The following is a 27,095-nucleotide window of genomic DNA, read 5'->3' on the forward strand; positions in this document are numbered from 1 at the left end:
AAAAAACCCAACTTGTAAATAAATATCCATATGGAAACAATTCTGTGTCATTAAAAATTAGACAAAATTAAAACAGCTCTGAGGTACTAACTCACACCTGATTGGTTACTGTGACAGAAAAGGAAAGTGACAAATGCTGGAAAGGATGTGGGAAGACAAATACATTAATGCCCTGTTGGTGGTAGAACTATGGAACTAATCTAACCATTCTGGAAGACCATTTGATACTAGGCCCCAAAAGGTGTTGAATGGTGCAGACCTTTTAATTCAACAATACTGTTACTTGGGCTATTCTCCCAAAGAGATCAAAGAAAGGGGACTTTTTGTATCCATGTGTGCAAAACTATAATTGTGTGATGGCAAAGAGTTGGAAACTGAGAGGATGCCTCTCAGTTGGGTAATGGCTGGACGAGTTGTGCTATGTGAATGTGATGAGATTATTGTGTTATAAGAAAAAAGTGAAGGGGATGGTTTCCTAAAAATCTGGAAAGACTTATGTGAACTCATGTAAAATAAAATGAACAGAACCAAAAGAATCTATACAGTAACAGCATATATTGTAACAATAATTATCTGTGGAAGACTCAGCTATTCTGATCAATATAGTGATTTAAGATAGTTCCTAAGGTCTCTTAATGAAAAATCCTATCCACCTCCAGTTAGAGCACTAATGACCTCTGGGTGCAGTTAGAAGTGTTTTTCTCTTTATTTTTGGCAACAGGGCCAATAGATAAATAGTTTGCATGACTTCTTCTGTATAATGGGTATCATATTTCCTGCCTTCTCAATGAGTAGGGGAAGGGATACAGGGGGTTATGATAAGCATTTGGAACTGAATAAAAATTAAAGAGCAAAAAACGTTTATTCTTAAGTCAGGCAGACCAAGGAGACTAGGCACCTGCTTGCTAAGGTAAGCCCAATTTTTTTCAGCAAACTAAAGCAAAACTAAAGTAAGGCCAGAAAGTCTACAAACTAAAATGAACTTAATTGTGTTATTTAGAGGCAAAAATAAAACTCTCCCAATGGATTTTAAAACCCCTAAGAACAACTGGAGCTTTCTTAATATGTGGATCATCTTATTAGACATCTCCAGGCCAGCACATAGCAAATTTCTTGTTAGTCCTTCATTTCAAAGACATAACGGAGTGCTCTCTTGACTCGTATGTAAATTGGATTTAAGGGAAATAGAGTTGCACAAAGTCACCAGCCTCACTCTTTCTTCATGAGTCATGAGGTCATTAAAGTCCAGTGGAAAGAAAAAAGCCAAGATGACTGGAAGTAGCCCGAGAGATAGCGGAAGACATTGGTGTCTTCAAGCACTGGGCAAGCTTTTAGCACTCCACGGCACCTGGTTCAGCCGCCTTCATGGCTGTTGGAACGGATTGTTCTCATCTACCCATTCTGCTGAGAAAAGTCTTCAGATGTTCGAGGTAGACACTGCCTAAGTTCACCAAGAGGTCCGAGGCCTGTCAGTTACCCTTACCTGGTTTGATCTATCTGCTTGAAAAATGGTTTTACGGGGGTGGGACTGCCACTGTGTCTGCTACAGCTTTTTGTAAGCATAGGTAAGAGCTGGGTGACTGGTTGGGCACCACAGGTGGAAGAGCAGCCCTGAAAATAGCTCAGGAAGCCATTACGGTAGAGGTGCGAGTCCTCCCTGAACATCCCACGTGCCCTATGTAGAAGAGACCAGTGGAGGGGCAAGAAGGGGAGAGTTGTTCTAAAGGAATTGTTTTTTTAAGGCTCCAAAAAAACCTTTGTAAAAAAAAATTGTAAAAATTGATGTTGCAAGTAAGGACCAGCTGGAATCAGAATATTTATGTTGCATGGCCCAGGTCAGCTTGGTTGTCATCGGTTTCCCCCTCCAAGAGTCACAGCCATTGTTGCCCTGGCCTCTGCCACAATAGTTTCTGTACTCATGCTCCCTTTCCCTCCTTGTCCTGCCATGATCTTTGTCACGGTTCCTTCTGGAGTAGCCAGACCCCATCTCTGCTACCAAAGGAGTTACCTTTCCCACATGGTCCACTTTGATCTGTCACTCATCCATTTCTGACCAGCATGGCATCCTTGGTACAGAGCTGGGGAAGGTGATGAAAGCAAGCCTCACAGCCTTTCTATATCTCTGTCTTTGATGACCATGACCTTGACTCTGTCCCTAGAGTTGCAGAATTGCTGCTTCGATGCCTGCATGTCCCTGTTGAAGTCTTTGGATGTGGTGGTGACTCGAGTGAACAAGCAGTGAGGAAAGCCCTGCAGACCCTTACTGCAATGGCATGAAAGAACTCCTTTTTAGAAGGGAGTTGGAATGTTTTGTAGCTTCACTGAAAGCATCTGTCGGATAGCCCCATAGCAGCAAGGACAACAGGGATGACATGTATCTTAACCTGGTTCCTGCGGAAGTTTATATTCTGCAAGTTCCGCATGTGAAGGTTTGAAAAGCACTTGCCATTATTTGACTGCAGCCATACCTGCAAGGCAGGAATTGCACGTCTAAGCACATTTTACCAAGCAAGAAACTGAGGCTCATAGAGGTAAAGCAACTTGTTGAGGGCCACATGGCCAGTTACAGAATAGTGATAGGATTTGGCAGAGCTGCTCCTTTCCAGAGTAGCAGGGACTGGCCTTTTTAATCCTCAGGGAACTCATGGACTGCCCTTACCCACCCCACCCTTTTTTTTTTTTTTTTCCTGAGGCAATTGGGGTTAAGTGACTTGCCCAGGCTCACACAACCAGGAAGTGTTGTGTCTGAGGTCAGATTTGAACTCCGGTCCTACTTCAGGGTTGTTGTCCATTTACTACACCAACTAGCCACCCTTCATGGACCCTTTGTGTTGAAACAGTAGAAAGAAAGACGGGCAAGTCCAACTGTCATTGGCCCATCCCCATTGTCTGCTGTTACCAGCAGGCCTAACACCTGATAAAGACCCTGTTTACTGATTCAGTGCTGAAGGACAGCTCTGCCGGTGGGCTGCCATTGGCTGGATGAATATGGTTCTTGTGCTCTTACCTTGTATGTGATTTCCTTCCCATTAGTGTAGAATTCCTAATCCGGCCCCGCGTGTCCTGAGGGCCACCTGCTTTCCTAGAGTCTGACCATTAGCCACGCTGTAGGGCCAGTGGGTTAGAATACTCTTTTGCCAAGAAAAAACCCAAAGCATACTGTTTCTTCTGAACTGCTAGGTGGCCAGGAGGGACCTGGTAGACATCCCAGGAGGAAAAATCAGGTATAATCTACCTGGGAACTACTTTTCCCCTGGGAATTATTTTAAGACATTATCAAATCCATGTACACAACAAGGACAGTCATTTTGACAACCGAAGGCTTTGGCACACAATAAATTTGTCGTTCATCCATCTTTATCCCCACCATTTTCAGAATGATAAACATAGACTATAATTTGAATAATGTGCCTCATATACACATATGTATATTTATAATACACAGCAATGGTTTTCAAATGTGAATATTGTGATTGATACAGAATCACTTAAGATGTTATTGAAATGGTCATCATCTATTTCTTCAATTATACTAATGGTTCCGAAATAGTTCAGACACTAATTACTAAAGTTTTTTGACTTTAGAAAGAGGTATTCATGCTCAAAACAAATGGAAATCACTAGGCTAGTCCAAAGTCTGAAAATAACGATCACATTAGCAACATGGCTTGCTACGGCAAACACCAGCAATAATTATAAACAGCGAGGGCAGAGAATCTAGGCCATGGGTCACTTGACCGCTTCTTTCTAGGGGACCTGGTACCCAGCGCCAGTAGCATTTTTTGCCCATAGGAAGGGGGTGTCCCAGCTGTTCCAGCAGCAGAACACTTTTAGGAAATGTAGAGTGGGGCTCTTTCCTGGGGAAAAAAAGAAAAGAGCTGGAAAAGGAAACCTAGTTATATGTTACCTGGCAACCTCACGAGCTTCCTTTCATGATTAGCCATGTATTTACAAAGCCCTGGGGCTCCTCCATGATGAGAACCATAAGAAAAACACAGGTTTTATGACCTACTTAGCCACAAGATTGCTTTGGGACATTCCTTCTTTCCCAACGGGGACTTTCATTGTGTTTCCTAGCCCTGACTCTTTCCCTTGTCTTTTTATGCATTTCAGAGCTGTGTTTTATTGAGAGCCGGGTGATTTCGGACACGCTTCACTAGGTCTCATTTTCCTGATCTGTAAAAATTAGGAGTTGGGCTAAGCGAGCTTAAAGGTCCTTTTAACGCTATTCCAATTTATATTTTGTGTGATTTTTTTTTTTAATGTTTGAAAGGTCGAGAAATAATATAGGCCTGTTAAACTAATCAGCTAGTTCTGGGAATTTATTTAAAACATTGGAAGGAATCGCCTCCTGTGTGAACCAGGAGGAGGTTCTTGTTTCTAAGCATTGTTTCCTCCAGTCCATTATCTACTAATGACAGCTAGCATTTGTAGATAATCGTAAGGTTTGTAAAGTGCTTTACAAATATTTTCTCATATTGCTTCTATACCCTAGAGGACTATCATGGCTTTGTTTACATACTTTGCAAGCAACCTTTTGCCTTTAATGTGTCAAGTTCAAGCTATTGAGAAGAGGTTTTAAGGGCCTTCCCTCCTCCAGGGATCTGTCAGCCTCTGCCTGCCTTCTCATTTTGACCCCAATGGTTTTAATTTTGTTTTTCTCTGAATGTTCAAACAGCTTCGTGTGAAATATTCATTCTCGTCCAAGAAACAGCGCCATATGTTGGCACATTTGTAATCTGAGGGTTTGGACTATGGTGTGTGTGTTTTTTTAAACAGGTTGATGAAAAGCCCGCAAATTTGATGACAGATTGTCTGGTTATAAAGCAGTTTTTGCACAAAACCAGCATAGTGCACCCAAAGGTAACATGTTGATTAGCGTGATGTTGCTGTGGGCAACTGGGCAGTGGCTGCGGGAGGTGGGGGGAGGAGAAAGTCATCTCTTTTGTTGAAGATTCTCCATGGTTGGACATAAGAGGGTCTGTTTGTGTGTCTTAGAGATGCTACTGGTTTTTAGTTTGAGCTGGTTTGCTTAGAGTCCCTACTAAGAGGGAGAGGGGAACAAGCATTGTGCTAAGTGCTCTACACAAATATCTCATTGATCCCTATCAAACCTGTGAGATGAGTGCTATCTTTAAATGCAGATAAAGATTGTTCCAACTTTTCCCTTTCCTCCCTCTTCCCTCCCCCAGATGGCAAGCAGTCTTATACATGTTAAGTATGTCACAGTATATCCTAGATACAATATACGTATGCAGAACCGAACAGTTCTCTTGTTGCACAGGAAGAATTGGTTTCAGAAGATAAAAATAACCTGGGAAGAAAAACAAAAAAAATCTGTATTTAAATTTGAGGAAATTGAGACAGACGGGTGAAGTCGCTTGACTTCAGCTCTGAGGTCTTGATTTGAACTCATCTTTTCTGGATCTCCTGTGGCCCCCACCACCTGCCTAGTAAGATGGGATAGAAAGACTTATTGACTTTCGTCCAGACGAGAGGTCCATCTTCAGCCTTGCGGTTGCCTCTTTGGATGAGCCTCGGTTCTTTTTCAGGTGCATGTGCTGACCCCTTCCATCTACCCTTTGCTTCTGGATGACCAGGAGAGCAAATTGGAGAATGGCTATGTTGTATGTTGGAGCCCTGGCCATCCAGAATGCTCGTGGGAGCCCGCTCCCTGAGATAGCCGAGTTCTTAGCTGTTGGGCATTCTTCCCTTCCTTGCCCCTTGCTCCTTATCTCCCTGTCCACCTTTCAGAGCCTAGGCTCCATTGGCTTAGCTGCTGCTCCTGGTCTTCCTTCTTGGTACTTTGGCATAAGCTACCCCTGGTGCCTGAAGTAGACTCCCTCTATCCACAGCTTCTACCCACACCATGCCGCCTCCTATGGAAAGTCCTTCCCGATTTCCCTCAGCCCTAACCCACAGTTAACAAAGGACTTAAAGTCAGGGAGACCAGAGTTCACATGTCGCCTCAGACATTTATTAGCTATCTGACTCTGGGCAGGGTCCTTAACGTCTGTCTGCCGCAGTTCCCTCAAATGGGGATCATAACAGCACTATCTCACAGGGCTGTTGTGAAGGTCAAATTAGATATTTGTAAAAAGCACTTAGCCCAGTGCCTGACACACACAGTCAGTGCTAAATAAATGTCCATTCTATTCATCTTGTTAGATTTCTTTTGGCCTTCTCTAATGAGAACCTTTTGTTCCCAGAGCCTCGCACACAGCACTTTGTTGCATTGGATTGGAAATGCTTTGAGTCGTGAGGGGGGCCGCTGTGGGTGGGCTGGGAGGTATCGTCTCCCTTCAGCCTTTGCTCTACTCCAGCTTCCCATGTGTTTGCAGGTCAGATTCCGCTTGTGTGTGAAGGTGAATGGAGTCCTCTCCGAGGACACCTTTGGGTAAGGCCCTTTCTGGCAGTAGGGGTGGTGCCGTTTCTCATGTTGTGACAAGTAGCCCTGTGCCCACAGCTCGCCAGTCACCAGCCTGACCAGGGCATGGAAGGAGTCTTGTGAGGTGGCATCCCAAGAGCCTCCGCTGTGAGCTGGAACAAGATGGGGGAGCTGCTGGCTGGTGACCTCTCGGAGCTTTGACTCATGTCTGTTTTTCCCAGGGAAGAGAAGGAGCCCGTTGCGAAGCTGCTAAATGGGATTGGCCTGCTCACCAATCAGCACCACTATAGGAGGTGAAGGAAAAGCTCTGTCTCTCTCTCCCATCTGTGACCTGGGAAAGAGGAAGGTTCTTGGAATGGGAGGGCTCCTTTGGCAGTTTGACTTCATGAGGGTGCTGCCTTCCTCCCTGCCAAGACCCCCAGTGAGTTAGAAAACCTGAAATCTGGGCTGTGGCCCCTGAAGGCTTTTTTAGTGCAGCTTCTTACCCCTAGTCCCGACTGTATCACAGTTAGCACTCTGAGGTGAGAGTTTGTGTTACTCTTCAAGCTCTAGAGCAGACGTGTGTCTGATCTCTTGTGGGAGCATTTGCTGAGCTAAATTTGCAAGGGGGCATTCTCTTGGCCTGGCACTGACAGCCCTGGTGAGGATGCCCTCGGATCTCTCTTAGTGGGGGGCATGTGCCCACTGAGGAGGCCCTGCACAAGTCACATCTGGGAGGCAGACTGAGGACTCGGGAAGTTCCGAGTTCAGATTTGATTTCGGACACTAGCTGGCACATGATAGGTGCTGTATAAATGCCTGTTTTTCTTCCCTTCCCCCAAATCCTTGGAGTCGCTCAGCTTTCTGAGCTGTCGCCAGGCAATTGGGAGGTAAAGGGTTATTTGAGCCAGTGCTGAGAGGAAAGTGTTTGGTTTAAGGCAGAGGGAAGAAAGGGACTTGATGACATTTCCTTCTATAGAACAGACTTGTTAGTGCCAGAGTCGCCACCTAATTTTACCCTCAACATGCTTCTTCCTGGGGAGAGGAGATGATCTGACTTAGCCTGTGCGTCTTAGGAGATGGAATTTTCCCAGCAGCATAAAAAGCATCTGGACTGAGGGTGTATACTGTGTAGACAAAGTTATTTCAGGGGCCTTCCCAGGCCTGACTCTGGCCGGCCAAGTGGGTCGTGGGCGCTCATGCGAACTGCCCCGCCGACTGTCACTGCTCGAGAAACTGAGCTGGCGGTGGAGAGGGCTGACATTCCTTTTGGGAAAGGGAAGCTGCTGGTGGTGCGGGCAGGAACAGGGCCTGGGCTCCCGGGGCCTCCGAGGCGGGAGGGACCACGCAGGCCCTCTGGTGCAGCCCCTCTCTCAGAAGAAATCTGAAGTGTGGGGCAGGGTCGTCCCCACAATACAAGGATTCATGGCACCCTCGGTGGGGCACTGAGCCAACTGAGCCGACCACAGGCAGAGAATGGTGTGTGTGTGTGCGTGTGCGTGTCATGTGTGTGCACTTGTATATGTGAGGGTATGAGTAGAGTAGCTGTGTGGACCTGTATATGTGAGTGTATCTAAATGCTTAGAAGGGGCTTCACAAATGGTTTTTTTGGAGCCATATCCTTAGGGAAAAAGTGCCCCAACACGTTGCCTTTCTTGTTTTCTGGGTCACCAGGCTGGGATTTTCAGGGGCCCAGCAAGTCTGCAGCAGAATCCATCCTGTTCTGGGGCATCCTGTTGCCCTTGTCATTCCTGATGAAGAAGCTGCCGTGGGCGTACTGGGGGAGCTGACCCTCACTCCAGCAGCTGCTCTGTGTCCCTGCCACAAGCTCCATCCCAGCCAGACCAGCAGGATCTCCACAGCTTCCATATCCTTTGAATGATGCAGGGGCTAGATTGTCTTTGGCGATGGATCAATCTTCCCAAGCCCGAGAAGGGTGCCGGCAACTGCTCTGGCACTTTAGACACTCGGGCCACACAAGCTCTCTTCTGGGGGAATCCCTCTTCCACACAGACCCCGGGGGGGGTACCTGTAACAATAAGGGGGTCTCACTTCCTCTAGGACCGTATTGAAATCATTTCAAATTCTTTTTTGTTGTGGTTGTTACTCCACATCCCTAGGACATGGGGAGAACTTCCCACTTAAAATGATTTTAAGTCATTTGTAGAGATTTTTCCTGAGATCTCGGAATCAGTAAGCCTGTCTTTAGCATCTGCTATGCGAGAGAAGGTTAAGAGAAGCCTAGGACAGGATACTGGTGGGATCGGGTAAAGGAGGCCCCCCAAATTTCCCCCACTGGTGTTTTCTGGGAAGTGTTTCTCTTAAGGGCTGGACTCGCAAACAAACGGCAGCGTTGGGTTTTTACAGAGCTTTACGACTGTGCGTGAGGTTAGAGCAGGGTTTCTAGCCTCCAGGAACTACGTGATGGTGGCCACAGCATTTCCCTCTTAGTGAAGCTTTAAAATCAGAATCATATGCACACGTCGCTGATGTGCCTTGTAAACCTTAAAGCGCCGTATTAGTTTTATGACAGTGAGGGGGTTGGATTATGTTATCTCCAAGATTCGTTCCTTTTCTGTTTCACATTAGGTAATTCTATGAACTGATACATGAAAGAACTGAGGCAGAAGTCACAGAGGCACTGGGGGTGCGGCCCTGGGGCATGCTACCAAGACTTAGCCATTAGCTCCCCACAAATGCAGCCATTATTAAGTATAATATGTCTTCATTACATTTTATATATATTATTTATATTTAAATATATATGTTTATAAAAAAACATTATATAAAACATTAAAATCTGGACAGTCAACAAATCAGGCACTGGCTAATTTCAAAAGTGTAAATGTTTATACTGAAAATTTAACAATCGGCCCTCCTCAGGCAGTTCAGTGACCTCCAACATGTCTGGCAGGTGCCCAACCAAAGCAGAGAATTTGAACCTGGGTGTAATAGAAAATGAGGGCACCCGCAAGGGGAAGGAGGAACAGTTAACAATGCATGAGGGAGGAATTTTGATTTAATTCAGAAGGCAACTGGCAGGCCCTGGAGAGTTCGGAGCAAGAAAAAGGCATTAAGATTATGCTTTAGCTTTAGAGAAAAGATTCTTGTTCTCCAAGACGTGGATTAGAAATGAAGAGTAGGAGGAGAAAGACTGGCAGACAGCTTGTGGCCTGATCCAGAGCCTGTGGCCAGATCTGGCACAGGAGCAGGGCAGGGCAAGGAGGGCCACTGTCTGCATCTCCGGAGGGTTGGCCTGTGGATGGTATGAGGCCCAACAGTCAGCACATATCCTAAGAGGGAAGGGGGGACGAAGCTGACGATGCTTTTGTGGCTTTTGGGGCCCTGAGAGGGAAATTGGGAAGGGCTGAGCCTTCAGAGATGCTGTCTTCTGGGTGTCCTTTGGGCCATCTATGGGCCAACATCTTGGAAATGTCTGCGAGAAAGAGGAGCAGCTGAGAGTTTAGGGTCTGGAGGGGAGATTTGAGGAAGCTTACAGAATTGAAGATGAATGTGAAATTGGACAGTGAAGATGGGGCAGGCAAGGCTGGGAAGCAAAGGCTCCGAGGCATCTGGGAGAAGCCGACTCTCTGTGTCCCTGAGAATGGCTCTTGAGTTTCCAGACTGAGAAGACCAGAGGACAACACTCGAAGCTACAGAGTGGGCTCTTTAACCTTTGAGAGCAGGCTTTTCAATCTTAGAGGAGGAACATTGAGGAGCCTGAGGAAGCAGGTTTTCTGCTTCTCTGCCCCAGGAGACCCCAGTGCCCAGCTTGGCCTCCGAGCCGAACTTGCTCTCTATGGGGAGCACGAGGCATTGAGAGAGCCTTTGGCCCCGAGTGTCTGTGACACAGCTGGGTCCAAGGGTTTGGCTCACCTTTGGCCTTTGGTTATGAAGGTTTAGTGGCTGAGCTGGGGCTGTTGGCCGGAAGGCCAACTTCCTAGGGTTCTAGGCAGGAGGCAGAGCCTGGAAAGAGACCCTGGAAAGGGTGGGCAGACACACATGGTTGTCTGTCCAGCCTCTACTCAGACCCAAACCAAAGCTTCTTTTAGAAGGGATTGAAACAGAGGGCAGAAGCTGGGCTCAGACTGCAGCCGCAGCACAGGGCTTTGCTCAGATTGACAAGATCCCAGTGCAAGTGAAGCGTCTTTAGATAAATGGGGTCAAGTCTGATTTGGGGGCGCCAGAAAGAAGCACTCCTGAGGGCAGCCAGATGGTGCAGTGGTTAGAGCACTGTCCCTGAAGTCTGGAGGACCCGAGTTCACTTGACACTTACTATCTGTGTGACCCCAGGCAAGTCATTTAGGCCTAACTGCCTTACAAAAGTAAATTTGTTAGGGAAAAAAAAAAAAGAGTAGAAGTGCTCTTGGACTTTGAGGTGTGGAGGGGGCTCGGGGATTCCAAAAGCCAGGCTGGCAGAAGCCAATCTTTGTTAGGTCTCACTGGTTTGGATGGGGCCAGTTTGAGGGAATCGTGTGTCTGATGCAACCTCAAGCGGCTTCTCCCGTGTCATAGAGGCCTGGCGGTCTGAGCCGAGTGGCCACGTCTGCCCCGAGATGGGTCTTTGAAGCATGAGCTGTTTGAAAGGTCTGCAGCAGTATTAGACGGGTTGTCCATCCTTTGCAGGCTAGACTTCAGTCTACCATTTCCTACAGAAATGTTCCCGTATAAGTGAAGGGATCCGGGGATCCCACAGGATTTCCTTTCTTGGTTGCTCTCATTCACACTCCCCCTTTGAGGATGTTTTTCTTTACCTGCTTCACTTTTGCGCATGTGGTCACTGAGCTGCCTGTCCCCCAAGTGCTTGAAGCTCTCATACCTGATTCAGATGGCCTTTCCTCCTAGTTGTCATTGTTATGCTCATGCTCACAGGAAACGCCTTTTTCTAAGTTCCCTCTATAAGAAAGCATGAGAGGCCGAGGAGGGGAGAATCTCGATCCTTCTCATCCTTATTGCCCTGGCCTGTGGAAGGCAGTGCTAAGGACAAAAGCAGAGGGCTGAGAGGCAGCTGTTGGGCTTCCCTAAGCACACCTGAGTGATGCTCCCGGATCAAATGCCAGGGTCTTAGCTCACCTTGAGCCCCAAACACAGGCTTGGGAGACCATAACATTCCCCCGGTAGTTGGGGAAAGGCCAGCACAGAATGATATGACTATCTACAGTTACTGCATTGGAGGGAAGCCTAGAACAAAGAACTAACTCATTTTTAGATGGGGAAACTGAGGCCTAAAGCGGTTAAGTCTTATGTTTACCCAGTTAAATCTACAGGAAGTATGGACCAGGATACTTCTATATTATAACCCTCTTAATATTGGGGATTTAGAAACCAAAATTTGGTATTTTTCTTTAGCTACCATATGTATTTCTATATGGACCTTCAGGTCTGCCTCTAACATTTCCCAATCAGGAGCATCCATTAACTGTCTTCAGTGATAATTCCTACCTTTTTGACTGGAAGAAGTATCACTTGTGCGCAGCACCCAACTCAAATATCAGTTTGGAAGAAGGTATAGCTCACACTTGAATAAACCTACTGATGGGAAGAGGGAAGGGAGGAATTGGAGACGACCGAGGTGGGCAGAAGTGGAGCCAAGTCCCTTTGGTTTATCAGATTAAGGGGCCTGGCTCAAGCCACCCACTTGGAACAAATGGTGAAGCAGAATGGGGAGGTCAAAGTATATCAAATTTTAAGTAACGTGGCACTAACGTGGCACTAGTCTACCATCCACTTCTGGGGATTCTTTTGTTCACTGGGTGGGAGGAGAGTAGTGGATCCATATCCTCCTTTTGGGCTTACTAAGAGAGACCCATGTTTGCTCTAATCTCCAAGGGAGCCATGTTCTTATGAGGAAAGGAGCTGTCAAGTAGATTTGTTGTGCAGGGCTCCTGAAGTGGGCCCAGGAGCAGTGGGCTGGATGGCAGAAACAGTGTTGTAGTAACTAGAAAGGCCCCAGGGTGGGGGGCGGCAATCAGGCTTCTCCCCTCCCCCAAGACAAGTTTTCAGCTAGAGCCTGAGTGATTATGTGCCAGAGGGCTTGGAGAGAGCATCCTCGGCCTCATTTGGATTGGTCCGGATGACTCTGCCTTCCCTTTAAGCTTTTATTCTCTTTAATTTGGGGTCCCATTTTAGCCAGCTGATTCAAGCCTAAAAAGGAGGAACCACAACAAAAGGGTCTTAACTCAGCTAAGCAGATAAAATGCAAGAGGGCATCATGGGCTTTTACTGTTAATAACAGGAGCTTGCTTCTGACTGTTGGGTTGTTGGAATCAATCAGTTCCATGCAGACCCATGCGCAGAATGCAGAGCTCTGATAAAAACTGACCAAGCTACCAGCTACTCCAGTAATGGGGATGTGGAAGTGAATTAGCTGGGTCGGGGAGACTTCCGGGCTCTTAGCTCCAATATTCTAGAAATTCTAGCTGCCTGAAATCCAAAGGGGAGCTGGGACGGTTGGATCCAGCAGATGGCGGTGACTTGTGGGAGAGATGTCCCGGGATTGGTTGCCATGTTGGGGAAGGAAAGTGTCCAAAGGAGACAGGTAGAGGCCTGGCCAGACAAGTGATCTTAAGGAGGAGACCATTTTTCGGTAGTTTTTCAGCTATTTCAGAATGAAATGAAGGTTGTAAAGAACAAGTTCGTGGTTTTTGTGATTGGTGGATGGCTGTTTGGCCTTAAGACGACAGGCCCCTGAGAGAGAGGGGTGGTTCTCAGAGGAATACCTTGGCAGAAGGCTAGAATGAAAAAGAGGTCACTTAGGCAAATCCCAGGGGCTTTTCTCTGCTTTTTTGTTCTCAAACTTTCCTATTTTCCACCCTTTTCCAATCTGGGGGACTGTTCTGAATTGTCTGCTGGTGAGCCTGGATGCACTCAGTTCTTAGGACATCAACCGGATTGGGAAAGGTTTTGTGGTTCTGCGCAGTTCTTGGGCCCAGGGCCAGGGGATCTTGGGCCCTTAGGATTTTAGGTATTTGGTCTCTATTCTGGGTGACCCTAACCACCATAGCTGCTTTAGGCCTTCCTCGCTTTTTGGACCCAAGTGACTTTGTTGCTGTGCATGGATTCTGCCAGGAGGCGCTATTGACTTTATTTTTTAGATGTGGGACCCAAAAAGGGAGCTGACTTGCCTTCATATTTCTTTTCTTTTTTAAAAATTTATTTGCTTTTTATTTTTTAAATTAAAGCTTTTTATTTTCAGAACATATACATGGGTAATTTTTCACCCTTTTGTAAAACCTTCTGTTCCAACTTATCCCCTCCTTCCTCCACCCCGTCCCCTATATTTGCCTCCATTTCTGTTCCCCATTCACCGTAAGGTTCAATGCCACAAAAAACTTTTTAACCCTGGATACTTGAAAACGTTGCTCATCTTAAAATGTCACATCCGATCTCGTCCTTTAGACGTGGTTCTTCCCGATGTGAGTTATTGCATTGAGTCCCATCACAAAAGCCAGCTCCAGGACTCGGAGGAACAAGCTCTGCTGCTCTTTCTCATGGTGGATTTCCACAGTGGATTTCCAGCTCAGCTGTCGGAGGCCTGGGGTAGGTGGAGGTCGGCACTGTCTGCCAATGACAGGGCCATGTCTCCGGGATTCTCCCTCTTGCTGATGCAGCAGCGGAGACATTGCCAAGTGGATTAAATGACTTTCTGGCATTTTGAAAACCAGTTCTCTTTGATACATTGAATTGCTATGTTTTCCCAGTCTGTCAGCAGGCCAGCCATCTGGCTTCCTCTGAAGCCCTCCTCCCAGGCCTTCAGTACCCATGTCTGGGACGGCAGAGTCCTCCTCCAGCTCATGCCCTCCTCTAACACTCCCATATCTTATCTCATAGGGAGCTGCCCTGTACACAGTTGTTGGTGCATTGCCTCTGTCTTCTCTGCGTTCTCAGCTCCCCGACAGTCTGTGAGCTGGTAGAGCAGGGACTGAGTTTTGGTTTTCTTTGAATCCCCAGTATTTAAAAGAAGCATAAAGTTGGACCTTAATAAATGCTTGTTGGCTTTGATGAGGTTTTGGTGCAGGGCAGAGTTGTGGGAACCCCTTCTGGTCCAACGTGAAAGAATCACGAATCCGAAAAGAAGTCTATTGGCTCTGAGAAGTCAGCTTTTGCTAGGAGGCCGACTTCCTCAGTGGCGAGGTCCTGACAGAGAAGTAAAGGTCTACCAGAGAAATCCTGGCAGAGAGAGAGATAAAGAGGGGTTAATTCTCTTCTCAGTGGGCAAGGCTCCTCGCAGGTAGCTGTGCCAAGGAGAGGTCCCTTGGCCTGGCAGGGTCCTGCTTTTGGGCCTCTGCAAAGAAATGAGCCCCAAGTTGCCCTTTTTTATAAGGAATCTGAAACTGAGGTTTCAATTGAATGAGATTCCTTCAGTGTTGTCACTGCCCCCAGGCCTAGATGAGACCACTTGCTGGGAGTGGTCCTGAGCCAATTTTCAGCTCAAGAAGGGTTGATAAATCTAGCTAAATGAGATTACTTAAATTTGAGCTAAGTAGGGAGGGGTCCTGGGCCAATCTTAATGAAACCACTTAACTGCCCTGAAGGGTGGGATCCTGTCAGGAGAGTTTCAGGGCTCACCCCAAAAGTCAAGGAAGACAGTTTCAGGGTTCCCCCATCAACTTGAAAAAGATCTGGATTCAAATCCTGCCTTGGATACTTAGAACCTGTGTTGCCCAGGGGACATCCATTTCCTCTTTAGTAACATTAGGGAGGTGGGTCCATTGCCGTCCCACCAGCTCTGCTCCTATGGTAAGCTAGAAAGGGGCAGATTTCCATCCTGTTGCCAAAGACTGGTCTTGCCAAAGTCAGAGGCTCACCTGCAGGTGGGTGGCAGGGGACTGTGTTTTTCAATCTCTGCAGCTCTCTGCAGTTTTAGAGAGGTTTGGGATCCATGTTGTTGGAGGGAGGATCCTCCTGAGGAGATCAGAGAGGCGTGGCCCAGCCGCCTTCAGACCCAAGTTGTCTGCTTAAGGGCGATGGAATCTTGGAGGTCCTGGATTTGAGTCTTGCTGGCAGCCTGGCAGTTGTGTAACCAGGTCACTGTGACCTGCAGTATTCTTCTCCCTAAAACAAGGGTGAGAAGGAGACCTCGAGCTGGGACAGCTCCAACTTTCTGAGGTTCTAAGTGATATTCATTAAGTTTTAGGCCAATAACCTTGGCATCTTGTATGGTCTTTATGATATATTATTGTAGTCTCCTTGCTAATATTTTATTTAAAACTTTTTTTAAGGCAGCTAGGGCGAAGTGACTTGCTCAGGCTCAACCCAGCTCGGAAATGTCTGAGGCTGGATTTGAACTTGGGAATATTAAAGTCTTCCTGACTCCAGGTTCAGGGCTCCATCCACAACTCCACCCACCTCCCCTAGGAAGGAAGATCTGAATTCAAAATTGGCCTTAGATATTCTCTCTGTGTGGGATTCTGGGTGAATCCTTTAAATTCTATTTACCCTTTCCTCGACTTTAAAATGGAGATAATAGCACCTGCCTCAAAGGGTTGTGAGGATCAATGAGATAATAGTACTTAGTGCTAAGTAATGCCGATTTCCTTTCCTCTTCAGTTGGGAAATGGTGCATGAATGTAAAGGGACACTATTGCCCTTTAAGAAACCACAGAAATGAGATTGAGAAAACTGTGGGAGACTTGTCTGAAACGGGGAGCTGGGCTGCCCAGAACTTGGGCACAGAAATAGAGACGACACTTAACGTGTCGCAAAATGTCTGGACTTGAGTCATCAGTATAGGGATCGGGACTAGTTCCCGCCTTTAAAAGTAGAAAGATGGGGGCTATGACTATGGTGGGTCACATTTACTGTCAGACCTTATTTCTGGGTTAGATGCTTTTTCTTAACTGTTCTTCTTTGTCACAAGGAAGGGAAGGGTGGGGAAGGAAACATCACTGGGGATTGATGGGAAAACCAAAGACATCAGTTAAACTGAAAAAATGTTTGAATAAGGAACTCAGTGGCTCATGGTAGGTCGGGGCTCTTAGTCTTCTCTCTCCTTTTAGGGAGGCAATCTTTGCTTCTGACTCATCTTAATCGCATCCTACTTGAGAACCACAGCCTGGTGCAGGATGCTGTTCAGGCGGCTGTGGACCAGGCTTCAAGGCAGCCGCACCGAGCCCTCGAGGTAAGAGGGAAACGTCCTCCCTCGGCTTCCACTTCTCTCTTGGATGGGAAGTTCAGACTCAAGTGATCGAGGGGGGGTGCTCGGGGCTGGGAAACTGAACCATGAACCTTCCTGGGCCTGCCCCTCTCCATCCCAGCACAATGGAGGGCTCGTAAACACAGTCACTGTATGTTACCGGCTCCTCGTCCTCCGCTGTCTCTCCATCTCACCCGGTATTCCTTCCCTTTGCCGGCTTGATTTTTGTCCTGTTTTCTTGGTATTTCCTTTCTTGTTTCAGGGCAAAAAAGCCCTAATGTGGCAAAACCTGACCAAAGTTTGTCTCTGCATATCAGGTGTGTCTTTTATTATCCATGTCCTCCTTGTTCAGGCTGTTATTTGAGGTCAAATTCTTTGAACTCTCCAAGTATCCTCAGATGTTTCTTTTTCATCTGGTCCTTCTTCCCAGCCTGAGGCCCCTGAGCAGAAGCATGTGGGTGCTGACCCCTGCAGCCCTCTCCCCTTATTCTTGTCCTTTTCAGGCCCGACAGAAGGTGCAGGCGTCCATCCCGGTGGCCGTGAGCTCCATCCTCAGTGTCGTCTCCGGCAGCACCAATAGTGGCTTTCGGGCCCTTTGCCTCCAGACCCTCCAGGTAGCAGGGAAGGTGGCTGTGGCATCCTGGAGGGAGACTCGGTGGGACGGTGGGGTGTTGGCCAAGTGAATTCTCTCCTCGGACTCCTCCGCGGAGCCGCACCCAGGGCCCCAGAGAGCTCTGCTGGCCTGGTGTCCAGTCTTTTGTTGGAAGGATTTTTGATCTTTTAAAAGCATTTTGATGTGGATCCATCCTCCCAGCCCTCCAGCATTTAGGCAGCGTGGTGAATGTCATGGAACTGCTCTGGGTCCCTTCAGGAAGCTCCTAGTGACTGCAGCTCTGTGCCAGCAGGTGCAAAGAGGCTCTTTATCGGCAAACCCACGGATGTGCGCTCCCCACCCCCAACAGCAACAGAGAAGGACGGGGGAATGGGATGGGCTTAGGAAAACCCGGGGCTCAAGGGAAGGGATTGGCCAAAAACACTTAGAACTGCTCAAGTGATTGGGGACCAAGCAGCTGCTCCTCCACCTGGTCAGAGAGACAGAGATAAGAGACAGAGAGACACAGAGATAAGAGACAGAGAGAGAGACACAGAGATAAGAGACAGAGAGAGAGACACAGAGATAAGAGACAGAGAGAGAGACACAGAGATAAGAGACAGAGAGAGAGACACAGAGATAAGAGAGAGACACAGATAAGAGAGAGAGAGAGACACAGAGATGAGAGAGAGACACAGAGATAAGAGAGAGAGACACAGAGATAAGAGAGAGAGACACAGAGATAAGAGAGAGAGACACAGAGATAGGGGGGAGAGAGAGACAGAGATAGGGGGGAGAGAGACAGAGACAGAGATAGAGGGGAGAGAGACAGACACAGAGATAGGGGGGAGAGAGAGACAGACACAGAGATAGGGGGGAGAGAGACAGAGATAAGGGGAGAGAGGCACACACACACACACACACACACACACACACACACACACACACACACACACACACACACACACACACACACGAGACAGACAGAGGTAGAGAGTGTGGGGGATGCATACCTGCAAGCTCCTCTGCCCCCTCTCCCCTTCCCAATCTCTCCCTTCGGCCTCTCCTTTCTGTCAGCTCCTCAACACCTGCTCCCTACCTCGTCTTGCCCCCTCCCCCACTTCCCGGCCTCAGCCCCTTTGAGAACTTCACGCCCACTTCCTTGCCGTGGGAGCCTCTGTAAGATGGGGCGAGGATCAAGTGAGCTCAGAATCATGAAGGGCTACATAAATGTTACTTTTATTATCTGGAGAACTAGGCCTGGATCTGGGAGTGGTGGGCATGGGAGGTGCTGACGAGGAGGAGAGCGAGGGCAGAATCGTGGGCTGCGGCCATGTCAGGAGGCTCCGGGTGGAGGGTCTGCCCATTGAGGGTCCAAAGCAGAAAGGGGCGGATGGGCAGGAGCGAGAGAGCAGCCTCCGGACTCGGGAGGAGCGGAGGCCGTTGATAACTGAAGCTTGAGGACTGGAGGGGGCCGACTGCCAGGTCTGCACCCCTTGTTGTGGGGAAACTTGGGGTGATGGGTGGGGATGCAGGGACCTGAGGAGGGTCTCTGACAGCACATCAGTTAGCAGGGAAGGACCCAGAGGAGGCGATGGGACCAAGGCCTGGCCCCAACCCTGACCCTCTTTGGCATACCAAGGTTGCAGGGATGCGCCACCTCAGACCCACTGGTGGCTTCCTGTGCCCTTGGCAGCCCGGTCCTACAAGGCTCCACTTGGCATTTGGCTCCTGCTGTTCTTCCCGCTCCTCCAGTCTCCAGCCTGTGCTCCAGCTGCCCGTCTCTCCTTTGAATCCTTTGTTTCCTTTAAAAGTCGGCTCCAGTGCCCTCCCGCCGATCGCCAGACCTGTGTCTGCCACCCCTGGATGACCTAGTGTTTTATCAGCCAAAAGAACATCTGCTGCTTTGGGACTAGGATGAGTTTGCTGTTGTCTTGGTATCCCGGCCCCTCAAACAGCCTTGGCACGCAGCAGGAGCTTAATATGTGTCCATAAGTTCTAGCCTCCACCCCCAAGAAGCCTCTTCAATGCAGCCTCCAAATTGGCTTTCCTGACCCTGGTGTCTCCTACTTATTACCCCACCTTACGTGGCTGGCTCTCACCTCCAGAATAAAATGCCAACCTTTAGGCCTGTAGGGGCAGCCCTCACCTCCCTTTCTTGTCGCTAGCCATATTCCCCAGCACCCCCTCCCCAGACAGCTGCTGGTGTCCTGGGCCTGTGCTCCCTCTTCCAGGCGGCCCTCCTTGGCTCGGGCCGGGATCTTTGTCTTCCCCGGGATAGGATTGCTGGGGTGCTTTGCTTTGTATCTCCTGGGGTTGGCGCATAGTAGGTGCGCCTGTTTGTTCAGTCCCGAACAAGGAGGGGGCACAACTTGCCCAGGTGCCAAGAGATGGGGCCCAGCCCCTTAGGTTGGGGAGTTTCAGTTTTCCGGCTCGGTGGGAAAAGAGAGAGCTTTGCCAGGACTCGGGAGGCCCTCAGGCCACTGTGGGATAACAGGCAAAGAAGACCCAGAGGGGCATCATGGGCCTGGAGGGGGCTGGAGCCTGAGCCTGGCCCATTGAGGGAGGGACCAGAACTCAGGAGAGAGGTTAGGGCTAGCGGTGGGGATTTGGGGGGCTGTCTCTAGAGAGAAGACCTTGGACCCGTGGAAGCAGACAGGCAGCCGAAGGGCGAGCTGGCAGAAAGGACAGAAGGACAAGGACGGAGCCCCGAGGGACGGACACCGAGACACTGAGAAATGATAGTCCGTGGGGGAGGGGCCGTCCTCAAGGACCCGGCCAGCAGCGTTGGGAACAAGGAGCTGCTCCCTGACCCTGGGGAGGGCTAAGTTTGGGGGGCAGACGGCAGAGGGTTAGAAGAGAGATGGTAGGAACCGGAGGCAGCAGTGACAGAGAGAGGAGTGATGGGGGGAACCCTTAGGACTGAGGGAGACCGGGGCAGCCTCCTGGTCTGCTGCACAGGCAAGGCCCCTGGCCTCAGTTTACCCCCCAGGACAGGGGGTGACTGCAGCTTTGGTCCCTCAGGCAGCCGACACCCAGGAGTTCGGGAAGAAACTGCACAAAGCCTTCCGGCAGACAGTGTGCCGACGCTTCCTGTACCCAAAGAAAGTGAGTTCTTGGGAGGCCCTGTCCCGGCTTCCCAGGGGGACGGGCAGAGCGGAGGGCGAGGGGTATGGCCCGGTGACAGCTGGGCTGCGGGAGCCCTCCAAGGGTTCCCCCCACCTTTGGTCCTCCGAGGCTGGCTCATTCACAGCCCAGGCCTGACCCCTGGTGGCGACGTCTTAGAACTGCAGCTCCACATCCAGGAATCCCTTTGCCTCCTTGGAAGAAGGGGCTGCCATTGCTGCTGACCATTGCCAGGGGCACCTCGGTGCCCCCTGTGGTCTCACCATGTGCCCACCGGCGTGGTGGCCTCTGCTGGGCAGCTTTCCCAATTTAGTCGGTCTTCCGGGGGGAGGATGGGGGTGGAGGCAGAAGAGAAAGGATGAGCCCCCCAGTCTGAGTGGCTGGGAGAAAGGGGGGAGGGGCAAGACAGGCTAGAAGGAAGCCAGGAGAAAGGGAAAAAGCACTTGATGAGGACCTGATGTGTGCAGTTCTGGGCCAAATCAGACAATGCCCGCCCCCATGCAGCTCTGGGGAGCCCTCCTGGCTGTCCTGGCCCCCAGCTCTGCTGCTGAAGCGGACTTTGGGGCTCACAACTTTCCCTGTGGGTCTTCATTCACTGCATCTGCTGCTCCTGCACGGGCAGGCCCGGTTCCCAGAATGACTCCACCAGGGTCTGAGAGATGGGGGTCAGGGTGAGGGGTTCACTCGTTTGCCCAACACGTGCTGCCTCGTGCCCCCTCCTTCCGAATTGCAGCTTTCCCAGAAAGCGGTTGGCTCTGTGAAGGCCTTGGGGGAGGGGGGACTTCCTAGAGGTGGAGAAGGTCAGAAAGGCGTTTGCTGTTCGCGCCATCCCCGACACCTGCCAACTGGAGGCCTGTGGGCACAGAGAGCCAGAGCCTCTCTTAGCTGTGACCCATGAGTGGCCACTAAGGGTCCCGTTCTCCTTGGTTCTCTCCCTTCCCTCTTATGGACCCCACGAGGGAGGGGGTCAGCCAAGGCAGAGGTCAAGGGCGTCTTGTCAATCACTCCGGTGTTCCCTACGTGCCCAGACCTCCCAGCCTCGAGGCTCTGAGGAGGCAGAGCCCTAGGTGCACCAGCAGAGAGGCTGGTCATCTGGTGCCAGGGCCGGCACTCAAACCAGGCCTTCCTAACTCACTGCCACTGCAGATGCAAGGGCTTGGGGCCTCTGGGAATGGGGAAGGGGCTCCTGCCTCAGACTAGAGGGAGCTGATCCTCCCGAGCTGTGAAAAAAGGCTATCAGGTGACCTGCCCCCCAGGGGGACAGAGCGGCCCCAGGAGAGGCACAGCTCCAGCCATGCTCTCAAGGAGGATGATGGGAGGCATCTGAGGTGGCCGTTCCATGTCCCACACTCTTCTGGGAAGGGGATCCCTCTCCCGGGGCCTGTGCCTGTTGGGCTAAATTCATGGGGGGATGGGGGGGTTCTGACTCTGACCAGCTGCTTCCTGAGCCGAGCCACACTGAGGAGAGGGAGGACAGGGAGGAGAGCCTGGAGGAGCCACTGGCAGGTGAGGGTCTGGGTGTGCATCTCCCACACATTCACACTTTCTACTTGTGACCAGAATCCCAATAAGTGTTCTCAGGGTGCTGTGGGAGGAACCTCGTCCCCTGGGGCAGAGAGGACAGCCAGATGCAGAGAAGGTGGCAGCTACAGGCGTGGGGGACACCGTGCCCAACTGGTGGGCCACCCTCGACTGCAGCCCCGTTTTTGGCTCTGAAAGTGACCGTCAAGGGTCCCCCTTAGCACAAGTGTCATCCCAACACCCAAAGCTTCCCAGTCCACAAGCCGCATGATTGGGAAAAGAATCCCTAAATTCAGTTGGTTCCCAGGGACTGCGCATGGATGGGGGTCTCCCACTCGCCGTCTCACCTCCGTCACTGAACGACTCGCCCAGGGCACGTGCTCTGAAAAGCACGTCTGTCGTCAGTCCATACTTTAAAGTTACCAGGGCACGGCACGGTTTGAAGGCATCCACCAAAAGTATATTTTATATAGCAAAAAGTGCTTGGTACTAGGAATGTTGTCTGGAGGCTCATCCCCTGTAACTCAGTTACATACATTCATGATTAACAAAGTCCACGCTCCGGGTTACCAGTCAGTCACTGGCCAGCTGGGGGAGGAGAACCACCTCTGGGGTAGAGCTCCATCAGTCAGGCCAGCAGCCAGCAGGCTCTAGGCCATGGAAACCCCCAGGAGGCCGCCTTCCCAGAATCCCTCAGTCTCCCCATTGCCAAGTGGCCTCTGGGAAGAATGGCTGGCGACTTTCCTGGTCTGGTCTGAGAGCTCTCAGCCTCTGCAGGTGCAGAGAAGGTGCAATTGGGCCATGATACGGGAAGCTTGTCCTCTACATAATATCTGTGGGACCGAGTGTGGTGATGGGGATGGAAAGGTTGGGGGGATGGATTCAGAAACGGGGAGACTGATATGGACTAGAATAGTGGATCAGGGCTATCCAGCCCATGATGAATGGGCAACATCTGGGGGAGGGTGACGGAACCCTTCCAAGAGGGAGGAAGCCAAGCGAAGAGGGCAGGGGTGAAGGGCCGCTGATTGAGAGGACAAAGTGGAAAGGCCCCGAGATAGGGGAAACAAGGCTGGATGGGATGCTGGGAGGGCACTGGGAGCCCGTGGAAAGGTACAAGAGGGAGGAGGGTTGCATGCTGCCCCACGTGCCTGAGCCCTGGAGACAGGGTGAGGGCTGGGGTCTTTTCCAGAGAACTGCTGTCCTGGAGGGGCTCCGAGCCCCAAGAAGTGCTGCCCAGGAGAAGGGCTGGCGAGGAAGGCCCAGGCTGCCGGCTGGCCGCCCCTGCCGGGCTTCAGGGAAGCCACCCAGCGCTCGATAGCAACGAGAGCCGCCTGCCCCCAGGCCAAGGGCAGCGGCAGCCCCGAGACCCGCGGGGAGGTAACAGGTTGGGGTTGAGGGGAGGAGGAGGGAGGGGGGCCCCTAGGGAGGGGGGTGGGGAGCGGGTCCACCCGGAGGCCCCTGAGAGCCTCCCCGTCTCTCCTCCTAGGACACGCTGTGGCTGCAGGAGGTGTCCAACCTGTCCGAGTGGTTGAGCGCCGGCCCGGGGTCCGGGTCCGGACCCGGACCTTAGAGGGGCAGTCCCGACCCTCTCTTTTTGCAATAAAGGCGCCCGCCAGCCCAGCCGCTCCTGTCAGTCGCTGCGCCGGTCCGTGGTCGGGGAGCGCGGGCGGGGGATGCGCAGACGGGGCCAGAGGAAGGTGGGGGTGACCGGGGAGCCGGGGGGCGAAGGAGGCAGATCCGGGGAGAAGGGGGACCGGAGGTCCGGCAGGGGGAGGAGGCGGTGGACGCTGAACTGAGGATTGGAGAACAGTGGGGGTGGGGATGGAGCCTGGGAACGGATGGGCCGGAGCCGGAGAGACGAGGGGCTGGGGGGCGGGAGGAGGGGCGGGGCCAGATAATATTCCAGGTCAAAGTCCGGGTCGACGTCTGAGTCTGAATCCGAGTCCGAGTCGGATGGGGGTCGGGGATGGCGCGGGGCGGTGGCGCGCGTGGATGGGATCGGAGCGAAGCGGGGCCGGGGACAGATCAGGGAGGGGGCGGGTCTCGGGGAACGCGAAGGAGAGGCAGAAGCCGGGGAGAGGCGGGGCCCGAGCGAGGAGGTGGAGCCCGAAGGGCGCAGAGGCGCAGCTCCGTGCGACGTCGTGACGTTGCGCTGCGCGTCCCGGGGGCCCTGCTGGAGCCGCCTGAACGGTCGCCGGGTGCGCGTCATTGGTGCGCGCCGCGCCGGACTCCGCGGCTCCGGGCACAGAGCGCGATGGCGGCGCTGGGCGGCGACGGACTGCGGCTGCTGTCGGTGTCTGGGCCCGAGCCCGAGCCCGAGTCGGCGGCGCTGAATGGCGCGGGTCCTGGCCTGTGCTGCTGGGTGTCCGTGTGCTCCTGCCTCAGCCTCGCCTGCTCCTACGTAGGCAGCCTTTACGTGTGGAAGAGCGAACTGCCCAGGTGCGGCGCGGGGGGCGGGACTTGCGCAAAAGGGGCGGGGCCGTGACAGGGGGCTTCCGGAGCAAGAGACGGTGCTGGTGGGGCTAGGGGCGGGGGCTCAATGATAGCCTTCCGGGGCGGGGCCGGGGCTGACAGAAGGCCTGCCCGAGGCGGGGTCTCTGCCCGACCGGGGGTGGGGCTCGGAGAGTCCCGCACACTAACCGCCCCCTCCCCAGGGACCATCCTGCGGTCATCAAGCGTAGATTCACCAGCGTCCTCGTGGTGTCTAGCCTCTCCCCGCTCTGCGTGCTGCTTTGGCAAGAGCTCACCGGCCTCCAGGTCTGGGGCCGGGGCCAGGGAGCGTGGGGGGTGGGAGGGGCGGGGCGGGGCACGGGGCCGGGCCTCGGGGCGGGGCCCGCCTGACGCCCCTTCTTCTTGGGGCTTAGCCAGGCATATCCCTGTTCACCCTGATGGGCGTCAGGCTGGAGGGCATCTTCCCGGCCGCGCTGTTGCCGCTGCTGCTGACCATGGTACGTCCCAGGTCGGGGCCGGGTGGGGAAGGGGTGGGGGTGGGGGTGGGGCAGTCCCCTCACAGACACCCTCCCACACCTTCCCCCAGATCCTGTTCCTGGGCCCCCTGATGCAGCTTTCCTTGGACTGTCCCTGGGACTTGGCCAATGGACTGAAGGTAGCCTTGGGTGAGTGGGGACGGGGCCGGGGGCTGGAGACAGGCCTCGGTTTCCCCATTGTGGGCATGGGGTGAGCTCGGTTCCTATAGGGCCCTAGGAGGGTCGGGATCGGGGCTCGGCACTGCTCCAGACTGCCATCCCAGCCTCAGTCTCCCCTCCGGGGAAATGGGTGCAGTAAGGTTCACGGTACTTTCTTGATTGGACAAACCCAATGTGTTTCTCATAGGCCCCGATGGTGGGTGGAGGACCATGGGAGCCCGGGTAGCTTCTGGGGGACCCCTGGCTCACACCCTCCCTCCTCCCCAGCCCCCCAGGCCTGGATGCAATGCCTGACGGACATGCGCTGGCTGCGCAACCAGGTGATCGCCCCCCTGACGGAGGAGCTGGTGTTCCGGGCCTGCATGCTGCCCATGTTGGCCCCCTGCACGGGCCTGGGCCCCGCCGTCTTCACCTGCCCCCTCTTCTTCGGCGTCGGTGAGTTTCCCTCCCCGGGCCAGGCGGGGTGGGGGCCCCGGGAGCAGGCTCTCCCCACAGGGGGCGGGGGCAGCAGGCCGGGGTGTCCCCAAGTCGCCCCCTTCCCTTCCAGCCCATTTCCACCACGTGATTGAACAGCTGCGTTTCCGCCAGGGCAGTGTGGGCAGCATCTTCCTGTCGGCTGGTGAGGCCTGGGGGGCCATCGTGGGGGGGAGGGGTGGCCGGGAAGGGGCGCCCGCTGACCGGGAGCCCCCTTGCCTGCAGCGTTCCAGTTCTCCTACACGGCTGTCTTCGGGGCGTACACGGCCTTCCTCTTCATCCGCACGGGTGGGTGTGACCCGGGCAGGGGGGGCGGGTGGGGGGCACCCAGCTCTGGCCCGCTGACCCCCGCTGTCCCCCTCCCCAGGTCACCTGATCGGGCCGGTGCTCTGTCACTCTTTTTGCAACTACATGGGCTTCCCGGCCGTGTGTGCGGCCCTGGAGCATCCCCAGAGGTGCCCGCTGCTGCTGGGCTACGCCCTGGGCGTGGCGCTCTTCGTCCTGCTGCTGCAGCCCCTCACCGAACCCAGACTGTACAGCAGCCTCCCCCTCTGCCTGCTCCTGGACCGGGCCGGGGACTCGGCCGGCCCCCTGTGCTCCTGACCTCGGCTCCCTCCCTATGGACTCTCGGGGCTCCCGGCGAGAGAGGGGGGGTGAGGGGCGGGGGGCTAGGAACCGGAGCTAGCTGAACCCCAAGGACCAAGAGAAGGTGGGGGGATCCCAGCTTCCAGGGTGGGCCTCGGCCCCTCCAGCCTCCCGGCCCCCCGTTTTTGCATCGGGCTTTGTATTCAGAGATTAAAAGAGTTTTAACTTGGGTAACCCAGAGTCAGGGCTGACCTTTGACAGCTGGATGGGGAAGGACCCCCCATCCCTCCCCGCCACTCCCGGGGTCACGGGTTCAGAACAGGTCAGCCGCCTGTCCTCGGCTTTCCTCCTCTGAAAAGGGGCTAAACATGGGAACGGCCTCCTCAGAAAGTGGTGCTTGTGAATAAGGGGCTCCTTCAGCCTTTATTAAGCACCTACTGTATGCTGAGCCCCGGACACTGGCCATCCGCCCACAGATGTGTTCTGTGGGGAGCACAGGGAGGGGTTCTTGGCCAAAGCCGCGCAGAGCTAACGGACAGGACTGGGGGTGGGGGAGGGAGGTGATACGCGCTGCTGTCCCTAGCTCAGGAAAAATGAGTCCGGCTTAGAATTATGATGCCCCCTCCCTCCCACCCCATCCCTGACCACCTTCTGAGGTGCCCTGCATTGCCTGCACAGGACTCGGAGCTGCCTCTGGTGCTTTCTAGATACGAGTGCTGGTCAGGTGACTTTGTGTGTGAGGAGGGGGCTGGACTTGGCCTCCAGGGCCTCTCCTGATTGGGAAATCTGTGGCCCGAGAGGGTCGGGCAGAGGGTCTTGTGGGCACCAAGGAGGGGGAAGAACAGCTCGAAGCTCCAGACAGACCAGACACGCAGCCTGGGGTGTCGCCCCCTCGCCTCCGGTCCCTGAGGAGCCTTTCTGAGAGGTCTACACTCGGGATTGCTCTGAGGCGGGGGAGCTGGGAGGCCCCTCCCTCTGCCCCAGCTCCCTGAGCCCCTCGGCTGTGGGGTCGGAAGCCCCGCTTGTTTTGTCCTTGCAAGTCCCTCCGGCCAAACCCTGCTTCCTGCCCCCACCGGGGGGGCTCTCAGTGCGGCCCGGGACGGGGCCGTTCTCGCCCCGTTTCACACTCGATCCAGAAGCCTGATG

General features: G+C 52.8%; 2 protein-coding genes across 7 annotated transcripts in view; both read left to right on the forward strand.

Annotated features, from left to right (window-relative positions):
* Window positions 1-23,364, forward strand: part of C6H11orf80 (chromosome 6 C11orf80 homolog) — a 61,422-nt gene extending 38,058 nt beyond the window's left edge. The window contains exons 5-16 of one of the 3 annotated variants that reach the window (XM_051967209.1): window positions 4,780-4,863; window positions 6,342-6,397; window positions 6,610-6,681; window positions 8,042-8,234; window positions 11,726-11,873; window positions 13,766-13,906; window positions 16,366-16,487; window positions 17,006-17,116; window positions 20,119-20,202; window positions 21,657-21,726; window positions 22,934-23,121; window positions 23,231-23,364. In XM_051967209.1, coding sequence (XP_051823169.1) covers window positions 4,780-4,863; window positions 6,342-6,397; window positions 6,610-6,681; window positions 8,042-8,234; window positions 11,726-11,873; window positions 13,766-13,906; window positions 16,366-16,487; window positions 17,006-17,116; window positions 20,119-20,202; window positions 21,657-21,726; window positions 22,934-23,121; window positions 23,231-23,314 — 1,353 coding nt within the window. In that variant the 3' untranslated portion in view covers window positions 23,315-23,364. Of the gene's footprint in view, window positions 1-4,779; window positions 4,864-6,341; window positions 6,398-6,609; window positions 6,682-8,041; window positions 8,235-11,725; window positions 11,874-13,765; window positions 13,907-16,365; window positions 16,488-17,005; window positions 17,408-20,118; window positions 20,203-21,656; window positions 21,727-22,933; window positions 23,122-23,230 lie in introns of those variants that run through there. The other 2 variants (XR_007948498.1, XR_007948499.1) reach the window with 2 other exon arrangements.
* Window positions 23,365-23,454: 90 nt separating this feature from the next.
* RCE1 (Ras converting CAAX endopeptidase 1) lies at window positions 23,455-26,183 on the forward strand. Of its 4 annotated transcripts, none has more exons than XM_051967211.1 (8): window positions 23,455-24,183; window positions 24,399-24,501; window positions 24,609-24,692; window positions 24,782-24,860; window positions 25,158-25,325; window positions 25,479-25,509; window positions 25,590-25,652; window positions 25,732-26,183. In XM_051967211.1, exons 1-8 carry the CDS (start codon window positions 23,711-23,713, stop codon window positions 26,051-26,053), a joined length of 1,323 nt encoding a protein of 440 aa, XP_051823171.1. In that variant the 5' UTR covers window positions 23,455-23,710; the 3' UTR covers window positions 26,054-26,183. The 4 variants fall into 4 exon arrangements, with proteins under 4 accessions (XP_051823171.1, XP_051823173.1, XP_051823174.1 ...); XM_051967213.1 differs by having other exon boundaries at window positions 25,438-25,509; window positions 25,732-26,050; XM_051967214.1 differs by lacking the exon at window positions 25,590-25,652.
* The last annotated feature ends 912 nt before the right edge of the window (window positions 26,184-27,095 follow it).

The sequence above is a fragment of the Antechinus flavipes genome, chromosome 6, assembly GCF_016432865.1.
Source record: "Antechinus flavipes isolate AdamAnt ecotype Samford, QLD, Australia chromosome 6, AdamAnt_v2, whole genome shotgun sequence".
NCBI lineage: Eukaryota > Metazoa > Chordata > Mammalia > Dasyuromorphia > Dasyuridae > Antechinus > Antechinus flavipes.